Source organism: Penaeus chinensis, chromosome 21, assembly GCF_019202785.1.
Source record: "Penaeus chinensis breed Huanghai No. 1 chromosome 21, ASM1920278v2, whole genome shotgun sequence".
Classification (NCBI taxonomy): domain Eukaryota; kingdom Metazoa; phylum Arthropoda; class Malacostraca; order Decapoda; family Penaeidae; genus Penaeus; species Penaeus chinensis.
The window spans coordinates 2717729-2732728 of record NC_061839.1 but is presented as its reverse complement, the minus strand read 5'-3'; the positions used below and the strand labels follow the sequence as shown (position 1 = coordinate 2732728).

The 15000-nt window shown below is 45.2% G+C and overlaps 1 protein-coding gene across 1 annotated transcript in view; it reads right to left on the bottom strand.

The window, feature by feature from the left end:
• LOC125036301 overlaps window positions 1–15000 on the bottom strand; it is a 52122-nt gene that overhangs the window by 25264 nt on the left and 11858 nt on the right. Inside the window, exons 6-10 of the mRNA XM_047628772.1 lie at window positions 4115–4340; window positions 2659–2857; window positions 2021–2260; window positions 1310–1411; window positions 236–334 (exon numbers count right to left, since the gene is read on the bottom strand). Coding sequence (XP_047484728.1) covers window positions 236–334; window positions 1310–1411; window positions 2021–2260; window positions 2659–2857; window positions 4115–4340 — 866 coding nt within the window. The remainder of the gene's footprint in view (window positions 1–235; window positions 335–1309; window positions 1412–2020; window positions 2261–2658; window positions 2858–4114; window positions 4341–15000) is intronic.

The following is a 15000-nucleotide window of genomic DNA, read 5'->3' as shown; positions in this document are numbered from 1 at the left end:
AGAGTCAAAAAGAGAGAGAGAGAGAGAGTCAAAGAAACACAAAGAGAGAGAGAGAAAGTGAGAGACAAACAGACATACAGAGAGACAAAGTGAACCAAAGACAGAAAGAGAGAGAGATCAAAGAAAGAAGAAAGAAAAAGAGAAGAAGGAAAAAACAAGAAAGCGAACGAGAGCAAGAGAAAGAGAGAGAGACACCCACTTCCTACCGACCACCCAACACCTTTTCTCGCTTTACCTTAACATTGGGAGGCAGTCGGGTGGGAATCCAAGACATACGGTTGGCATCGGTGGCACCTGTGACCTGGTCCACGCTGTCCAGGTAGATCAGAAGTGGCTGCGGGGAGAGGAGACAGGGGTTTCAGGTTAGTGGCGAAGTCAGGTCCTATGGGGTTTGTTTCAGGGCTTGTGGCGTTGATTCCAGGGCTTATGGGGTTGGTTTCAGGGCTTATGGGGTTGGTTTCAGGGCTTATGGGGTTGGTTTCAGGTCCTATGGACTGGTTTCAGATTTTGTAGGGTTATTATTATATTTTGAGGTTAGTATAATGGCATTTGTCAAGGCCATGAAGATTTTAATCTGATTCATCTACACTCACCAGTCCCATCCTTCCCTTCTCCTTCCCCTTAACCCTCAACACTCTCCCTCACATTTATCCTTCCCCTTCCTCCTCCTCCTCCCCCTTTCCCTTACCCTCATCCTCCCCCCACCCCTTTCTCCCATGCCTTCATCATATTGGTCGATTACGTCAACAGACCACAGCATGCGAGCGAATCTATTTACCCCATTCATATCCTCTCTTCGCGTGTACTACGCACGTCAGCTGATCGAGATGTAAACATTGCCTCGTCAGCGCTATTATGTATGAAGACGTGGCCGGAGTGTGGTGTAGGTTCCAACCCCTCCTCTCTCTATCTATCTGTCTATCTGCTTACCTACCTACCTGTCTATCTTTTATCTAACTTTCTCTCTTTCCCTCCCCCTCTCCCTCCCCTCTCCCTCTCCCTCTCCCTCTCCCTCTCCCTCTCCCTCTCCCTCTCCCCCTCCTTCTCCTAACCCACCCTCACTCTCACCACCTTCCCCTTCAAACCCTCCCTTCCATCGCCGCCCACTCTCATTTCCTAACAACAAAAAAAGTAAACAGTCACGGAAACAGTGTACGTCAACTGTCAACCACCAACCTCCAACTCTTTCAATTTAACCGCCAATCTTTAAAAAAAAATAGCCGTTAGCCGCCAACCGCCAACCCTTAACAGTTAACCGTTAACCGTCAACCGCCACCTTTTAACAATTAACCGTTAACCGTCAACCCACCATCTGCGTCGTGGCACAGTTGAGCAGTTCCTTGAGATGGGCAGTAAGAGGCACAAGATCGTCCGGAATATCCTCGAATGGAAGCATGTAGTTGTAGGATATCTGAGAGAGAGAAAAGAAAAAACCTATTACAGATCAAGAATATGGAACCTGGTGTTTTATCTAAACATATATACACACGCATATATACACACACACACACACACACAGATATATATATATATATATATATATATATATATATATATATATAAAGAAACAAAGGTTAACGTCTGATTAAAAAAAAAACGAAATACAAAAAATATAGATGATGTTCACAGCGTTATCGAGATATATGTTTCAACAGCAAGATTTATTACACTACATTATAATTAGAAATTTCATCAAAACCACATGTGCATAAGTTAAAAAGTCTTGTTACTAGTCTTATCCATAGTCTGTTCTTATAATAATAACAATAGTCAATCTTGTTAAGATCTAATCAATTATGTCTCGTTAAAAAATCTTATTAGTAGCTTCAGTAGCTAGTCTTGCTGAAAATAAACCTCTTATCCTTTCTTCAAATCATTATCACCCTCGTCAACTTATCCCCCCCCCCCCCCGGCCCCACACCATCTCTCCTCTGCCCCTTCTGAACCCCCGCCTTTCCCCGTCCCCTTTGGTCCCTTCCCCCCCCCCCCCCCGCCCATCTTCCCCGCCCCCTCCACCCACCTGATGGCAGATCGAGGTGAGCAAGGGCGTGAGGGCAGTCGACTCCGGGGAAGTCCCGACGAAGCGAATGACGAGGATAGGTTTGGCGTGGGAGAGCCACTCGAAGCTGCTGGCGGCGCACTTGGCCAGGAGAGAGGTCTTGCCGCACCCCCCCGCCCCGTGCAGGAGGAGGGGGTTGACGGAGGGGCCCTTGATGTAGTCCTCGACCTTCTTCACTTCCTCCTCACGCCCGTAGAAGACCTGGCGGAGGGAGAGAGAGACGGGTGAAGGGTGAGAGTGTTGGGTTGCGCTGGGTTTAGACAAACTGGAAAGAGTTCAAAGAACAGCAATAAGTTGGTCACCTCCTCTAATAATCAATATGATTATGCTGTTCAACTATGTTACAGGAAGAGTGAAGTTACATAAACATGACTTGATAATTTTGAACACAAGAAGGACGAGAGAACACAGTAAAAAGTTTCTAGTAAAATAAGGCGATGATGATGTCAAATAAAATATTGTCTCCCAAAAAGAACTGTTGAAACAGCTAGGTGAGAACAATTAGTTAAGAACACGCACACACACATGAATAAATAAATCAAAACATTAATCAAATTTTAAAAGCCTAAAATGAAATACTAGGGGGAAAAAACACGCACCTGCACAGAGTTCTTACAAGCATGAAGATGCTGCAGAATCTCGGTAATGATCTGTCCCTGTGCCGATGAATCTTCCTTCCTCATGGCCCGGTCGATGAGTTTGGTCATGCCCTTGTAGAAGTGTGTGCAGAACTCCTGTAGGTACTCGCCGTGGGTCTCCTTCGCCAGGCCCTCTCGCCCTATCCACTCGACGGTGTATCTTGGAGGCAGAGGAGGGCGGTTATGTAGAGAGTGTGTTTGTGTTGAATGGGAGTGTGGGTGGGTGTTTGTGTTGTGTTGCGCGCGTGTGTGTGTGTTTGGGTGTCTGAATGTGTTGAGTATGTGTGCGTGTTCGTGTGTGTGTGTGTGTGTGTGTGTGTGTGTGTGTGTGTGTGTGTGTGTGTGTGTGTGTGTGTGTGTGTGTGTGTGTGTGTGTGTGTGTGCGTGTGTGTTTGTGTTGGGTGTATGTGTGTGTTAGTTTGTTTCTGTGTATTACCTATTCCAAATCTTTCTAAATCTTTATATAGTCCCCAATTTGACCTGTCACTCATTTGTAAAAACCCTTCTCAACCTTCCCTTTCTCTCACGCTTCCTCTTTTCCCCCCGCATTTATTTCCCCTCTTCCTCTTTTTCCATGCCCTCTTAATCCCTTCACTCTATCTTGCTTTCCTCCCTTTCCCCTCCTTCTCCTCTCCTCCCTTAACCCTACCATCAATTCCCCTCACCTCGTTTGCCCTTAGTCAGTTCCCCCCTTCCTTCTAATCTTTTTTCTTCTCCTAATCTCTTTCTCTTCTACTTTCTATGCCTCGCTAATCCCACGAATCAGCTCAGCTAATCTCCCCTCATGGCCCTAAGGGAGCTTATGACTATCTGTTCCCTATCCAATCAGTCATATTTGATTTTCCTTCTTTCCTTTCCCTCTTTTCCCTCTCTCTGTGTGCTCTTCTCTCCCTTCCTTCCCTTATTCTTTCAGATTCTCTCCTTTTTCCCCTTTCATCTTTCTTCTCTATTCCCTCCCCTTCCTCTATTCTTTCTCCTCCTCTCATCTCCCATCTCCCATCCCCATTGCCCCTCAGCCCTTTAGTCTTCCCCATGTATTCCCCTTCTTCATCCTTCTCTTTCAACTCTTCCCAATCCTTTCTTCGTTCTTTCCCTCCTTTGTTCTCCTCGCCTCCTCTCTCCTAATTCCCAAACTTCTCTCCTCTCCTCCTTCCCAATCACCTCTCCTCTCCCTTCTCCTCCTCTCCTCACTCCCCTTCGTCTCCTGACTCCCAATCCTCTCCGTTCCTTATTCCAAAACCTTCTCCTCCCCTCTCCTTCCTTTCCTCTCCTCCTCATTCCCAAACCTCTCCCTTCGCCCCTTCTCCCTCTCCCTTCTCCTCATCCTCTTCCTCTCCCTTCCCGCTCCTATTCTCCCTTTCCCTACTCCACTCTCCCTTTCCCTCCCCTCTCGCCTTCCTCCCTCCCTTCCCCTCACCTATGGTAGTTAGAAGCCTCGATCCTCGCCGGAAGCCTCACGTCCCTGAGATCGGACAAGAGCTTCATGGCTTCCCCGTCGATCTGCCGGTTCACGATGTCGATGAAATTGGCCGCTCGACGTAGGTTCTGCAAGTTGATGTTGTTGATGTAGCGGACCAGGGCCAGCGTGTGGTTCTTCGTGTTCTTCACTGACAGGATTCCGTTGATGACCTCTCGCTCCGTTACTGGTGGGGAAGAGAATGAGGGAGAAAGGGGGGGGGGGGGGTTATATTCGGGGAGATTTGAGATTTGAGTTAGATTTTCTTTTTTACTTTTGTTTAGGTATAACTTTTTTTTTATATTTACTTTTTTCTTAGGTACTAGTTTGGAATAGCGACCTCATCTAGTAATGTGACAAAACTACGGTATTTCTTGATTACTTAAGTCTCCGTCACTGGGGGGTTTGGAGGGAGGAAAAAAAAAAAAAAATATATATATATATATATATATATATATATATATATTTATATATAATAGCTAACTCTTTCTTCTCTCTGTTTATCAATGCATTTATTTATTTATTAGATTAATAAAAAACAACCACCATACCCTCCGTGACGTGACCGAAAAAATCTTTCATTAAATAAAATGTAATGACAATCCAGTCAGTTAACAGTCTGCTTTCCTTCGTGACACAAGGCAGTCAAGTCACTGTCTTTTTTGTGTGGGTCTCTCTGAGATTAAGTTTCTGTAATTAAATCGTTCGCCATTACTCTTTTTTTATGTTTACTGTGGCATTATTTTATTTTGTCTTTTGCTATGGGTATCTATCAGAGGGATGGATGTACGGTAAAATGTGTGTGTGTGTGTGTATGTTCGTGTGTGTGTGTGTGTGTGTGTGTGTTAGTGTGTGTGTGTGTGTGTGTGTGTGTGTGTGTGTGTGTGTGTGTGTGTGTGTGTGTGTGTGTGTGTGTGTGTGTGTGTGTGTGTGTGTGTGTGTGTGTGTGTGTGTGTGTGTGTGTGTGTGTGTGTGTGTGTGTGTGTGTGTGTCGCGCGCACGCATTCGTGTGAGTGTGGGTCTGACTGGAGTGAGAATATGAGTGAAAGTGAGAGCAGAAATGAGTGTATATATAAGAGAGTATGTATGTGAGTATATATTTGTGCGTGAGTGTGAATTAGTGCGTGTGCCTGCGTTTGCGTGTGTCCATCCTTTCCTTCAATTAATTCTTACTCTGCAGGTGATTATTACAGTCAATATTTAACTCACCTAAATGCACCAGCTTCCTCTGCCATTGTGTCTGTCTCCATTGTGTAAAGCGTTGTTTAGGTTAGCGTGTCTAGCTCGTGTTTGTGTGGCGTGAGGCAGGTGTAGAGGGGGAAGAGGAGGAGGAGTTGAAGAAGGGGGAGAATGGGGAGGAGGAAGGAAGGGAGGAAGGAAGGAGGAAAATCATTTTGATGATGATGATGAACAAGGATAATAATAATAGCAATATTGAAGGATAGTGACGATTAGAATAGAAACAAACTAATCACACACACACACACACACACACACACACACAATTTGTATGTATGTATGTATGTATGTATGTATGTATGTATGTATGTATGTATGTATGTATGTATGTATGTATGTATGTATGTATGTGTGTTTGTGTTTCTGTGTGTCTGTGTGATTATTTTGTTTTCTCTCTAACCGTCACTATTTCAAGAGAGAGAGAGAGGGGGGGGGGGGGGAGGGAGAGATACAGAGAGAGAGAAAGAGAGAGAGAGAGAGAGAGAGAGAGAGAGAGAGAGAGAGAGAGAGAGAGAGAGAGAGAGAGAGAGAGAGAGAGAGAGAGAGAGGCAGACAGAAAGACAAAAAGACCGAAAAATAGACAACTGACTATTTATCTGACAGACAAACAGATAAATAGACAGAACCAGATTAATTTCGGAACCCTTTTTCATTTATCTTAAATCATGAACGCTTCGACGTACAATTTTCCAATCCACATACCCTTCGTGTCAGGTAATCCCTTGCACAAATATCATATCCTATAAACAAACACGTAGATAAATTTCAGATAATCATAAAGTAAGCATAATACTCTCGGCATCTAATTACATCAACCACAAATGCTTACGCTGATCATGACCTTGATAGGAATGGTATCTGCAATCTTGAAGTATGTAATCAATCTTCTAAATATTATCATTATCATCCCTGGTCACACGAGCGGACTCCCACGCACTAAAACTTTGGTTGCCTAAGGGGGATACGCACACACACACACACACACACACACACACACACACACACACACACACACACACACACACACACACACACATATACATGTATATAAGTATATATACCTAAATGTGTATGGATAGGGATGGACGGGTGGACGGACAGACAGACAGAAATAATAAACCAAGAAAAAGAACCTGACATAACGCCATCATCTCCCTCCCCCTCTAATTGTCCCTTTATCGTCACTCTCCCTTCTTCCCGCATTTACCCTGTAATGGAAAAGGGTAAAGAGTAAATTTACTTTTTCGGTTTATGGTCCCATCGATTTACGATTATTACTGCGAGGGACTGACAATCGGGGATAATGGGTATTCTTTTAATATTACTGTGTTTTCACTGTTTTTATCTTCATGAATATTTTGTGTTTGTTTTGTTTATTTTCATTTTAATTTGTTTGTTTATTTGTTTTGATTTATTTCTTATTGTAGTTTTTTTTTTTTTCTTTTATTCCTTTTACTACCTTTTCGTTTTTCTTTATGTTTCTACCTTTCCTCCTAATTGCTATGTGTTTTCTTTCTATTCTTCTTCTTCTTTGCCATCTAATAATTATTCTATATATTATTTTCATTTTCTTTAATTGTCATGTGTATTATCTTTTTGTTTTGATTATTTTCATTTTCTTATTTGTGTGTTTATTTGCTGTAATCTGTTTCTTCTTCTTTTTCATCTATTTCTTTTAATTCCCCTTCGTTCTTTTTACGCTTTCTACTCTTCCTCTTCCTTATAGCCATGTGTTTTATTTTCTTTTCTTCTTCTCCTTTGTCTTCTTCTAATAATTCTTTTTCTATATCATCCCTCTCTTCTTTTCTCCCTCTCGAGTAATCTTTCACTCCTACTTTTATCATACGTAACTTTCCTCCCTCATTCGTTCTGCTCAGAGATTATTATCACCGTTTTTCACTCATCCATTATCATCACCTTTCCCGTTCATTTCTATGTATCTATTATCACTATCGCTGTGTGTTGTCCATTAGGATCATTTCTCTTCGCTACGCAATCTTGTAATGGATTTTATGTTCCTTTGGTTGACCATGAATTATTAACATCAATTCCCGGTTTATATTTTTATTTCGCTCTTCTGTCTTTGTCTCTGTAGCTGTTTTTTACCTGAATGTCTGTCTGTCTATGTCTATCTGTGTCTGTTTGTCTGTCTCTTTGCTTGTTTTTTTTTTATGTTTATCTGTCTGCCAGTTTATATGCCTGCCTATCTGTCTGACTGTCTGTCTACCCGTCTGTCTGCCTATGTGTCTATCTGTTTGTCTCTGTCCATCCTACTGTCAGTCTCTCTATCCTTGTTCTCCTCTTTCTCATCATTTTTTTTCTTAATACCTCCCCTTTCCTCTCTTCCTCTTTCTCCCTCTCTCCCTCCTTGTCACTCCCTTTTCTCCTTCTCTCCCTTTCTCTCCTCTCCTTCTTTCATTTTCTTTCCCTCTCTCACTCCCCATTTCACCCTCTCCTCTCTTCATCCTCTTCTTATTTCCTTTTCTCCCTCTCTCCTTCCCCTTTCATCTTCTCCTTTCTTCTTCTCCCTCCCTCTCTCTCCCCATTTCACCCTCTCCTTCTCCTCTTTTTTCATTCTCTTCCTCCCCATTTCACCCTTTCCTTCTCTCCTTTCTCCCTCTCACCCTCTCCTTTTTTTCCTCTTCTCCCTCTCTCTCCCCATTTCACCCTCTCCGCATGTCCGTAATTGGAGTTCAGAAGAAAGAGCATAAGAGTTGGCACGTTACGGTGATTTATACATGACAGAATACTGCATAAAAATTGTGTAGTGAAGGGAGAGGGCGAGGGAGAGAGGGAGGGAGGGAGGGAGGGAGGGAGAGAGACAGACAGAAAGAGAGCGGAAGAAGGAGAGAAAGAGAGAAATACACACACATATATTCACACACACATGCATATAGAAAGAAAGAGAAAGAGAGAGAGACAGACAGAAAGAGAGAGGAAGAGAGAGAGAGGGAGAGACAGACAGAAGAAGAGGGGGAAAGCAAAAGTATCATTCTCTCTCTCTCTCTCTCTCTCTCTCTCTCTCTCTCTCTCTCTCTCTCTCTCTCTCTCTCTCTCTCTCTCTCCCCCTCTCTCTCTCTCTCTCTCTCATCTCTCTCTTCCTTCTACGATGATGAATTGTTTACATCACACAGGGAGGTCACTGCATGCCACTGTCACATATATTCCTGTGCTCATCTTATCTAAAGACCGGATAGAGTTAATGGCATGCTGATGATGGTGGTGGTGGTGGTGGTGGTGGTGGTGGTGGTGGTGATGGTGATGGTGATGGTGATGGTAATGGTGATGGTGGTGATGGTGGTGGTGGTGGTGATGGTGGTGGTGGTGGTGATGGTAATTGTGATGGTGGTGGTGGTGGTGATGGTAATGGTGATGGTGGTGGTGGTGATGGTGGTGATGGTGGTGGTGGTGGTGTTGATGGTGGTGGTGGTGATGGTGGTGGTGGTGGTGATGGTGATGGTGATGGTGGTGGTGGTAGTGATGGTGGTGATGGTGGTGGTGATGGTGGTGGTGGTGATGGTGATGGTGGTGGTGGTGGTGGTGGTGGTGATGGTGGTGGTGATGGTGGTGGTGGTGGTGATGGTGGTGGTGATGGTGGTGATGGTGATGGTGGTGGTGGTGGTGGTGGTGGTGATGGTGGTGATGGTGATGATGATGGTGGTGGTGGTGATGATGATGATGGTGGTGGTGGTGATGGTGGTGATGGTGGTGATGGTGGTGATGGTGGTGGTGGTGGTGGTGATGGTGATGGTGATGGTGATGGTGGTGGAGGTGGTGATGGTGATGGTGGTGATGGTGGTGGTGGTGATGGTGATGGTGGTGGTGATGGTGATGGTGGTGATGTTGGTGATGGTGGTGGTGGTGATGGTGATGGTGATGGTGGTGATGGTGATGGTGGTGGTGATGGTGGTGATGGTGATGGTGATGGTGATGGTGGTGGTGGTGATGGTGATGGTGGTGGTGGTGATGGTGGTGATGGTGGTGGTGGTGGTGATGGTGATGAAAATGGTGGCGTTGGGGGTGATAATGATGATGATCATCATGATAAAAGTGATGGTGATAGTGATATTGAAGGTGACAAAGAAAAAATATGATGAAGGCATATACCAACAAAGCAAAAATATATCATACACAAATAAAAAAAAAAAAATATAAGAATATAAAATACAAAAAAAAAAATATATACAATAATCAAAATGAAGATGACAAACTAAAAATAATCATATAAATAAAAATCCTACGAAACAAATCACTTGCAGCAGTAAAACAATTACATTAACAAAAAGTATGAGAAATATGATATTATACAAAACCATAACTTATATTTCTTGTCAGACGTTCGTAACACACAATGTTTATGAGCTTTAAGCAATAACGTTATCATATCTGTTATGAAGTGTCGGATTATCTCACGCACACGCACGAATACACACACATACATACACACGCACACACACACACATAAATACGCATATATACATACACGCACGTACGCATATACACACATAAACACGCTTATACACATACACGCACGTACGCATATACACACACAAACACACATGTACACATGCACACACACATAAACACACACACGCACATACACATCCCCCCCCCTCCCCCCACACACACGTATTTTCCAATGCTTGTGTGCCTGCTTGGACACCAGTGCGAGCACGTCCGGTCAGGTTCTACACAACCGGTAATTAACCCCCCCGCTCCCTTTTAACACCCCTCCCCTCACCCCCGCTCCCCTGCATCCTCTCCCCTTCACCCCCTCCCTTTCACCCCCCCCGCTCCCCTTCACCCCCCTCCCCTGCACCCCCTACCCTTCATCCCCGCTCCCCTGCACCACCCCTCCCCTGCTCCCCTTCATCCCCCCTCCCCTTCACCCCCTCCCCTCCCATTCCCCCGCTCCCCTCCGCCCTCTCCCAATCCCCCCGCTCCCCTTCCCCCCCCCAGCACCCCCCACCCGACCCCCGCGTGCTTTGGAAGGGAAATCGTAACTCGGTATCTGACCCTCAAAGGCTTTGGCATCATGCACTCCGAGGAAGGGAGAGACAGAATGGGGTAGGGCTGGGAGGGAGAGAGGAGAGGGAGGGAAGGAAAGGAGGAAAATGAAGGACAGAAACGGAAGGGAGAGAGGGAAGGGAAAAGGAGAGGGAGGGAGGAGAGGAAAGGAGGAAGACGAAGGACAGAAGCGGAAAAGAGAGAGGGAAGGGAAAAGGAGAGGGAGGGAGGAAAGGAGGAAGGCGAAGGACAGAAACGGAAGGGAGAAGAAGGAGAGGAAGGGGAGGAAAGGAGGAAGATGAAGGACAGAAACGGAAGGGAGAGAGGGAAGGGAGAAGAAAGAGAGGAAGGGGAGGAAAGGAGGAAGATGAACAACAGAACTGGAAGGAAGAAGGAGGAGAGGAAGGGGAGGAAAGGAGGAAGATAGAAACGGAAGGGAGAGAGGGAAGGGAGAAGAAGGAGAGGAAGGGGAGGAAAGGAGGAAGATGAAGGACAGAAACGGAAGGGAGAAGAAGGAGAGGGAGGGAAGGAAGAGGAAGAGGAAGAAGGAAGAAGTGAGGAAGCGAAGACATTAAAAAGGGGTGAGAATAGGAGGAGAAAGTGGAGGAAGAAAAGTGAAGAAGAAAACAGAGAGAAAGAAGAAGAATAGAGGAGAATCGAAGGGGAAATCGTAACTCTGTCCCTCGAAGGCTCTGGCGCCATGCACTCCGATCTCTTCTTCTTTCTTTCTTTCTTTATTTATTTCCTTCTTTCTCTTCCTCTCCTTCCCCTTTGTCCCTTCCTTTCCATTTTTTCATTCTCCCTTATCCCCCCCCTATTCTTCAATTGTTTTCGTTCGTCCTTTTTTCTTTCTTCAAACTTCTTTTTTTTCTCTTTTTCCTTCCTCCCCTTCACCTTTTTCTCCCCTTTTCTCCACCCCCTTACTCTCTCTTTTTCATATCCCTTCTTCCTCTTCCCCTTTCCCTTTTCCCTTCTTTTCTCTCATTCTCCCACTTTTCTTTCCCCATTTTTATATCTCTCCTACCCTTCCCATACCCCTTTTATTTCCTTTTGTTTTTCTCTTCCTCTCCTTCCTTTCCCTCGCTTTTGCATTTCCCTTTCCCCTCCTCTTTATTCTCCCTTTTTCTTTTGTGCTCCTCCCTTCCCCTTTGCCATTTTCTCATTTTCTCTTTTTGCTTTCCCCCTTCCCTCCCTCTTTTTTTTCTTTCCTATCCTCCCCTTTCCCTTTTCCTTCCTCTCTCTTTCTCGTTTTCCCCTTTTCCTTTCACCTTCCCTTCCATTTACCTTTCCCCTTCCCCACCGTTCCCCTCTCCCATTCCCTTCCTTTCTCTCCTTTTCCCCTTTTCTTCTTCCCCTTCTCTTCCATTTACCTTTCCCCTTCCCCACCGTTCCCCTCTTCCATTCCCTTCCTTTCTCTCGTTTTCCCTTTTTCCTTTCCCCCTTCTCTTCCCTTTTCATATATGCATATCCTGTCGCAACTGACGAAGGAGGAACATGATGAATAAGGAATTGGCGTGAGGAAAGGACATAGCGTGAGAGGAGGGGAGGAGGAGGGGGAGGGGAGGGGAGGAGGAGGGAGAGGGGAGGAGGAGGGGGAGGGGAGGAAAGGGTAGAGGGAGGGGAGGAGGAGGGGGAGGGGAGGAAAGGGGTGAGGGAGGAGGAGGGGAAGGGGAGGAAAGGGGAGAGGGAGAGGGATGGGAGGAGGAGGGGGAGGGGAGGAAAGGGGAGAGGGAGGGGAGGAGGGGGAAGGCAAGAAAGGGGGGAGGGAGGGGAGGAGGAGGGGGAAGGGGAGGGGAGGAAAGGGGAGAGGGAGGGGAGGAGGAGGCAGAGGGGAGGAGGGGGGAGAGGGAGGGGAGGAGGAGGGGGAGGGTAGGAAAGGGGAGAGGGAGGGGGAGGGAAGAAAGGGGAGAGGAGGGGAGGAGGAGGGGGAGGGGAGGGGGAGGAAGAGGGGGAGGGGAGAAGGAGGGGGAAGGGGGGAAAGGGGAGAGGGAGAGGAGGACGGGGAAAGAGGGGAAGGGAGAGGTGGAGAGGGATAGAGGGGTAGAGAGAGGGAGGAAGAAGGAGAGGGAGAAGAGGAGAAGGGGGAGGGGAGGAAAGGGGAGAGGGAAAGGAGGAAGGAGGAGGGGAAGGGAGACAGGAGGGGAGAAAAGGGAGATTGAGGAGAGAGGGGGAGATAAGGGGAGAGGGAAAGAGGAGGGAGAGAGGGAGAGGAGGAGGTGAAAGGAGAGGGGAGGAAAGGAGGGAGATGGAGGAGAGAAAGCGAGTAAGAGAGAAACAAAAGGGGGTAGAGGTGGGAGGGAAGGAGAGGAGGCAGATGAATGACAGAAACGAAAGAGGAAGAGAGAAAGAAAAAAGAGAGGGAAATGGATAAGAAGGAAGAAGTGAGGAAGAGAAGAAGGTAAAAAAGGCATGATAAAAGGAGAAGATAAGTAACCGAAAGGGAGAAAGACAGTAAAGGAAAGGAGAGTGAAAGAAAGAGAAGGAGAAAAGAGAGAGACAGAAAAAGAGAGGGGAATACATCGAGGAAGAAAGAATAAGAAGAAAGGGGGAGTAGAAGGGGAGAGAAGGGAAGGATTTTAGATAACAGGTTAGGGGACGTCTGGAAAACAGGAATATATATTTTGAATTATGCTGAATGCTGTCATGCTTTCCCGGTCGTTCCCTTTATTCTTGCAACCTCCTCGCCTCTGAAATCTAGTCACTGCCATTTTACGTAACTTTATGCAATGTTTTGTGCAATCCTACGCAAGGTCATGTACTTAAATATGTGTACGGACACATATAAACACATATACGTGTATTCAAATGCAAACATACAAGCATACAGACATGTACACATAAAAACATATATACATACACTTAATATGCATAAAGGCATATATACGCACTCATATAACGTAAGATAAGACACTATTAAATAATAAGTAAATAACAGAGGAGATTGAGAAAACTTTAAAAAGAAAAAATACATATTCAAAGGAAATGAAAACAAGGTAAAAAATAATGAAGAAAATATAAAATAATGAAGAAAATAGAAACGTAAGAAAGTACGAAAAAGAAAATAAGAAAAAAGGGTTGGGGGAGAAAAAAATATAGTGATAACAAATCAAAGGAAAAAAGGGTAAGAAATATGAAGATTGAGAGAAAGATATGATAAAATGTATTAGGAACACAACCGGATTTTTTTCTTTCATTTTTATCCTTCTTCCCTTTTCCTTTCCTCTTCCTCCTCTCCTTTTTTCTTATTCCCTCCTCCCTTTTCCTTTCTCCTCCTCCCCTTCCATTTCTCCATTCTCTCCATCCCCTTCCCCCTTCCTATCTGTCCCCTCCCCTCCTCCCCTTCTCTTATCACCCCCCATTCCCCTCGCCCTCCCTTTCCCCTCCCCCATTTACTCTGAGGAAGCAGTGATATAAATTTTCATATACAAACACATCCTATTGGCGTGCAGTGCCGACCTCTCTCTAATTTTCACTGTTCGTCACGTGATCTAATTAACTCCCCCACCCCCCTCTTATCCCTTCCCCCCTCTCCTACCCCTCCCTTCTTCCTCTAACACGTCCTCCGTCTCCTCCTCCTAACCCCCCTTCCCCCCTTTCGCCTCTTTCCCCTCGGCTCTAAATCATGCAGGGACAACACGAGCAAGGTCACGTCCAGAGAGAGAGAGAGAGAGAATGGGGGAGAGAGAGGGGGAGGGAAGGAGGGAGGGAGGGAGGGAGGGAGGGAGGGGGAGGGAAAGAGGGAGGGAGGGAGGGAGGGAGGGAGGGAGGGGGAGAGTGGGGAGGGAGGGAAGGAGGGAGAGACAGAAAAACAGACAGACAGACAGAAAAAACACACACAGAGAGGAAGACGGGACTTAGGTCATTATTAGTTCTGCAACCGTCTCGCACGTGAAGTTTCGTGTAAAGTGAATAAGGAAGATATTATATTTGAATAGCGTAAAAATAAGCTAATGAATAGTTTAAGAAAACATAAAATTGATGGTAATAATAAAATTATACTTCTATGCTAACACAGACATTCATAGCGAGGAGAGCGAACGAGCGAGAGAGAAAGAAAGAGGGGGAGAGAGAGAGAGAGAGAGAGAGAGAGAGAGAGAGAGAGAGAGAGAGAGAGAGAGATAGAAAGAGACTGACAGGGACATAGACAATGACAGAGACAGAGACAGAAAGAGAGACAGAAACACACACAAAAAGCCAGACACAGATCATTTTAAAAATCAAATAAAAACACATTATCACATACTCCATTTCCCAAACCAAAGAGACTAATGAAGAAACAAGATAAGAATAATGTCTCACACAGGACTTAAACCTTCATAAACAGCAAAGGGAAGGGAGAATCACACATGAAAGGGGGTTATCAGTTCACAGCCCTTGTGTGTTTAAATTATTAAATCCAAGTATAACGTCAACACCAACTTTTTCATTCATGTGTTGTGTCTTCATTCAAGATTATTGCAGCTGTCTGGAATGCAGATCCGAGAAAGAGACTTTTTTTTAGGAATTGGATCATTTCTGCTTGATTTTCTCAATTCTTCTAATTAGATTGTAGTAGTTATAGTAGTAGTTGTAGTAGTAGTAGTAGTAGTAGTAGTAGTAGT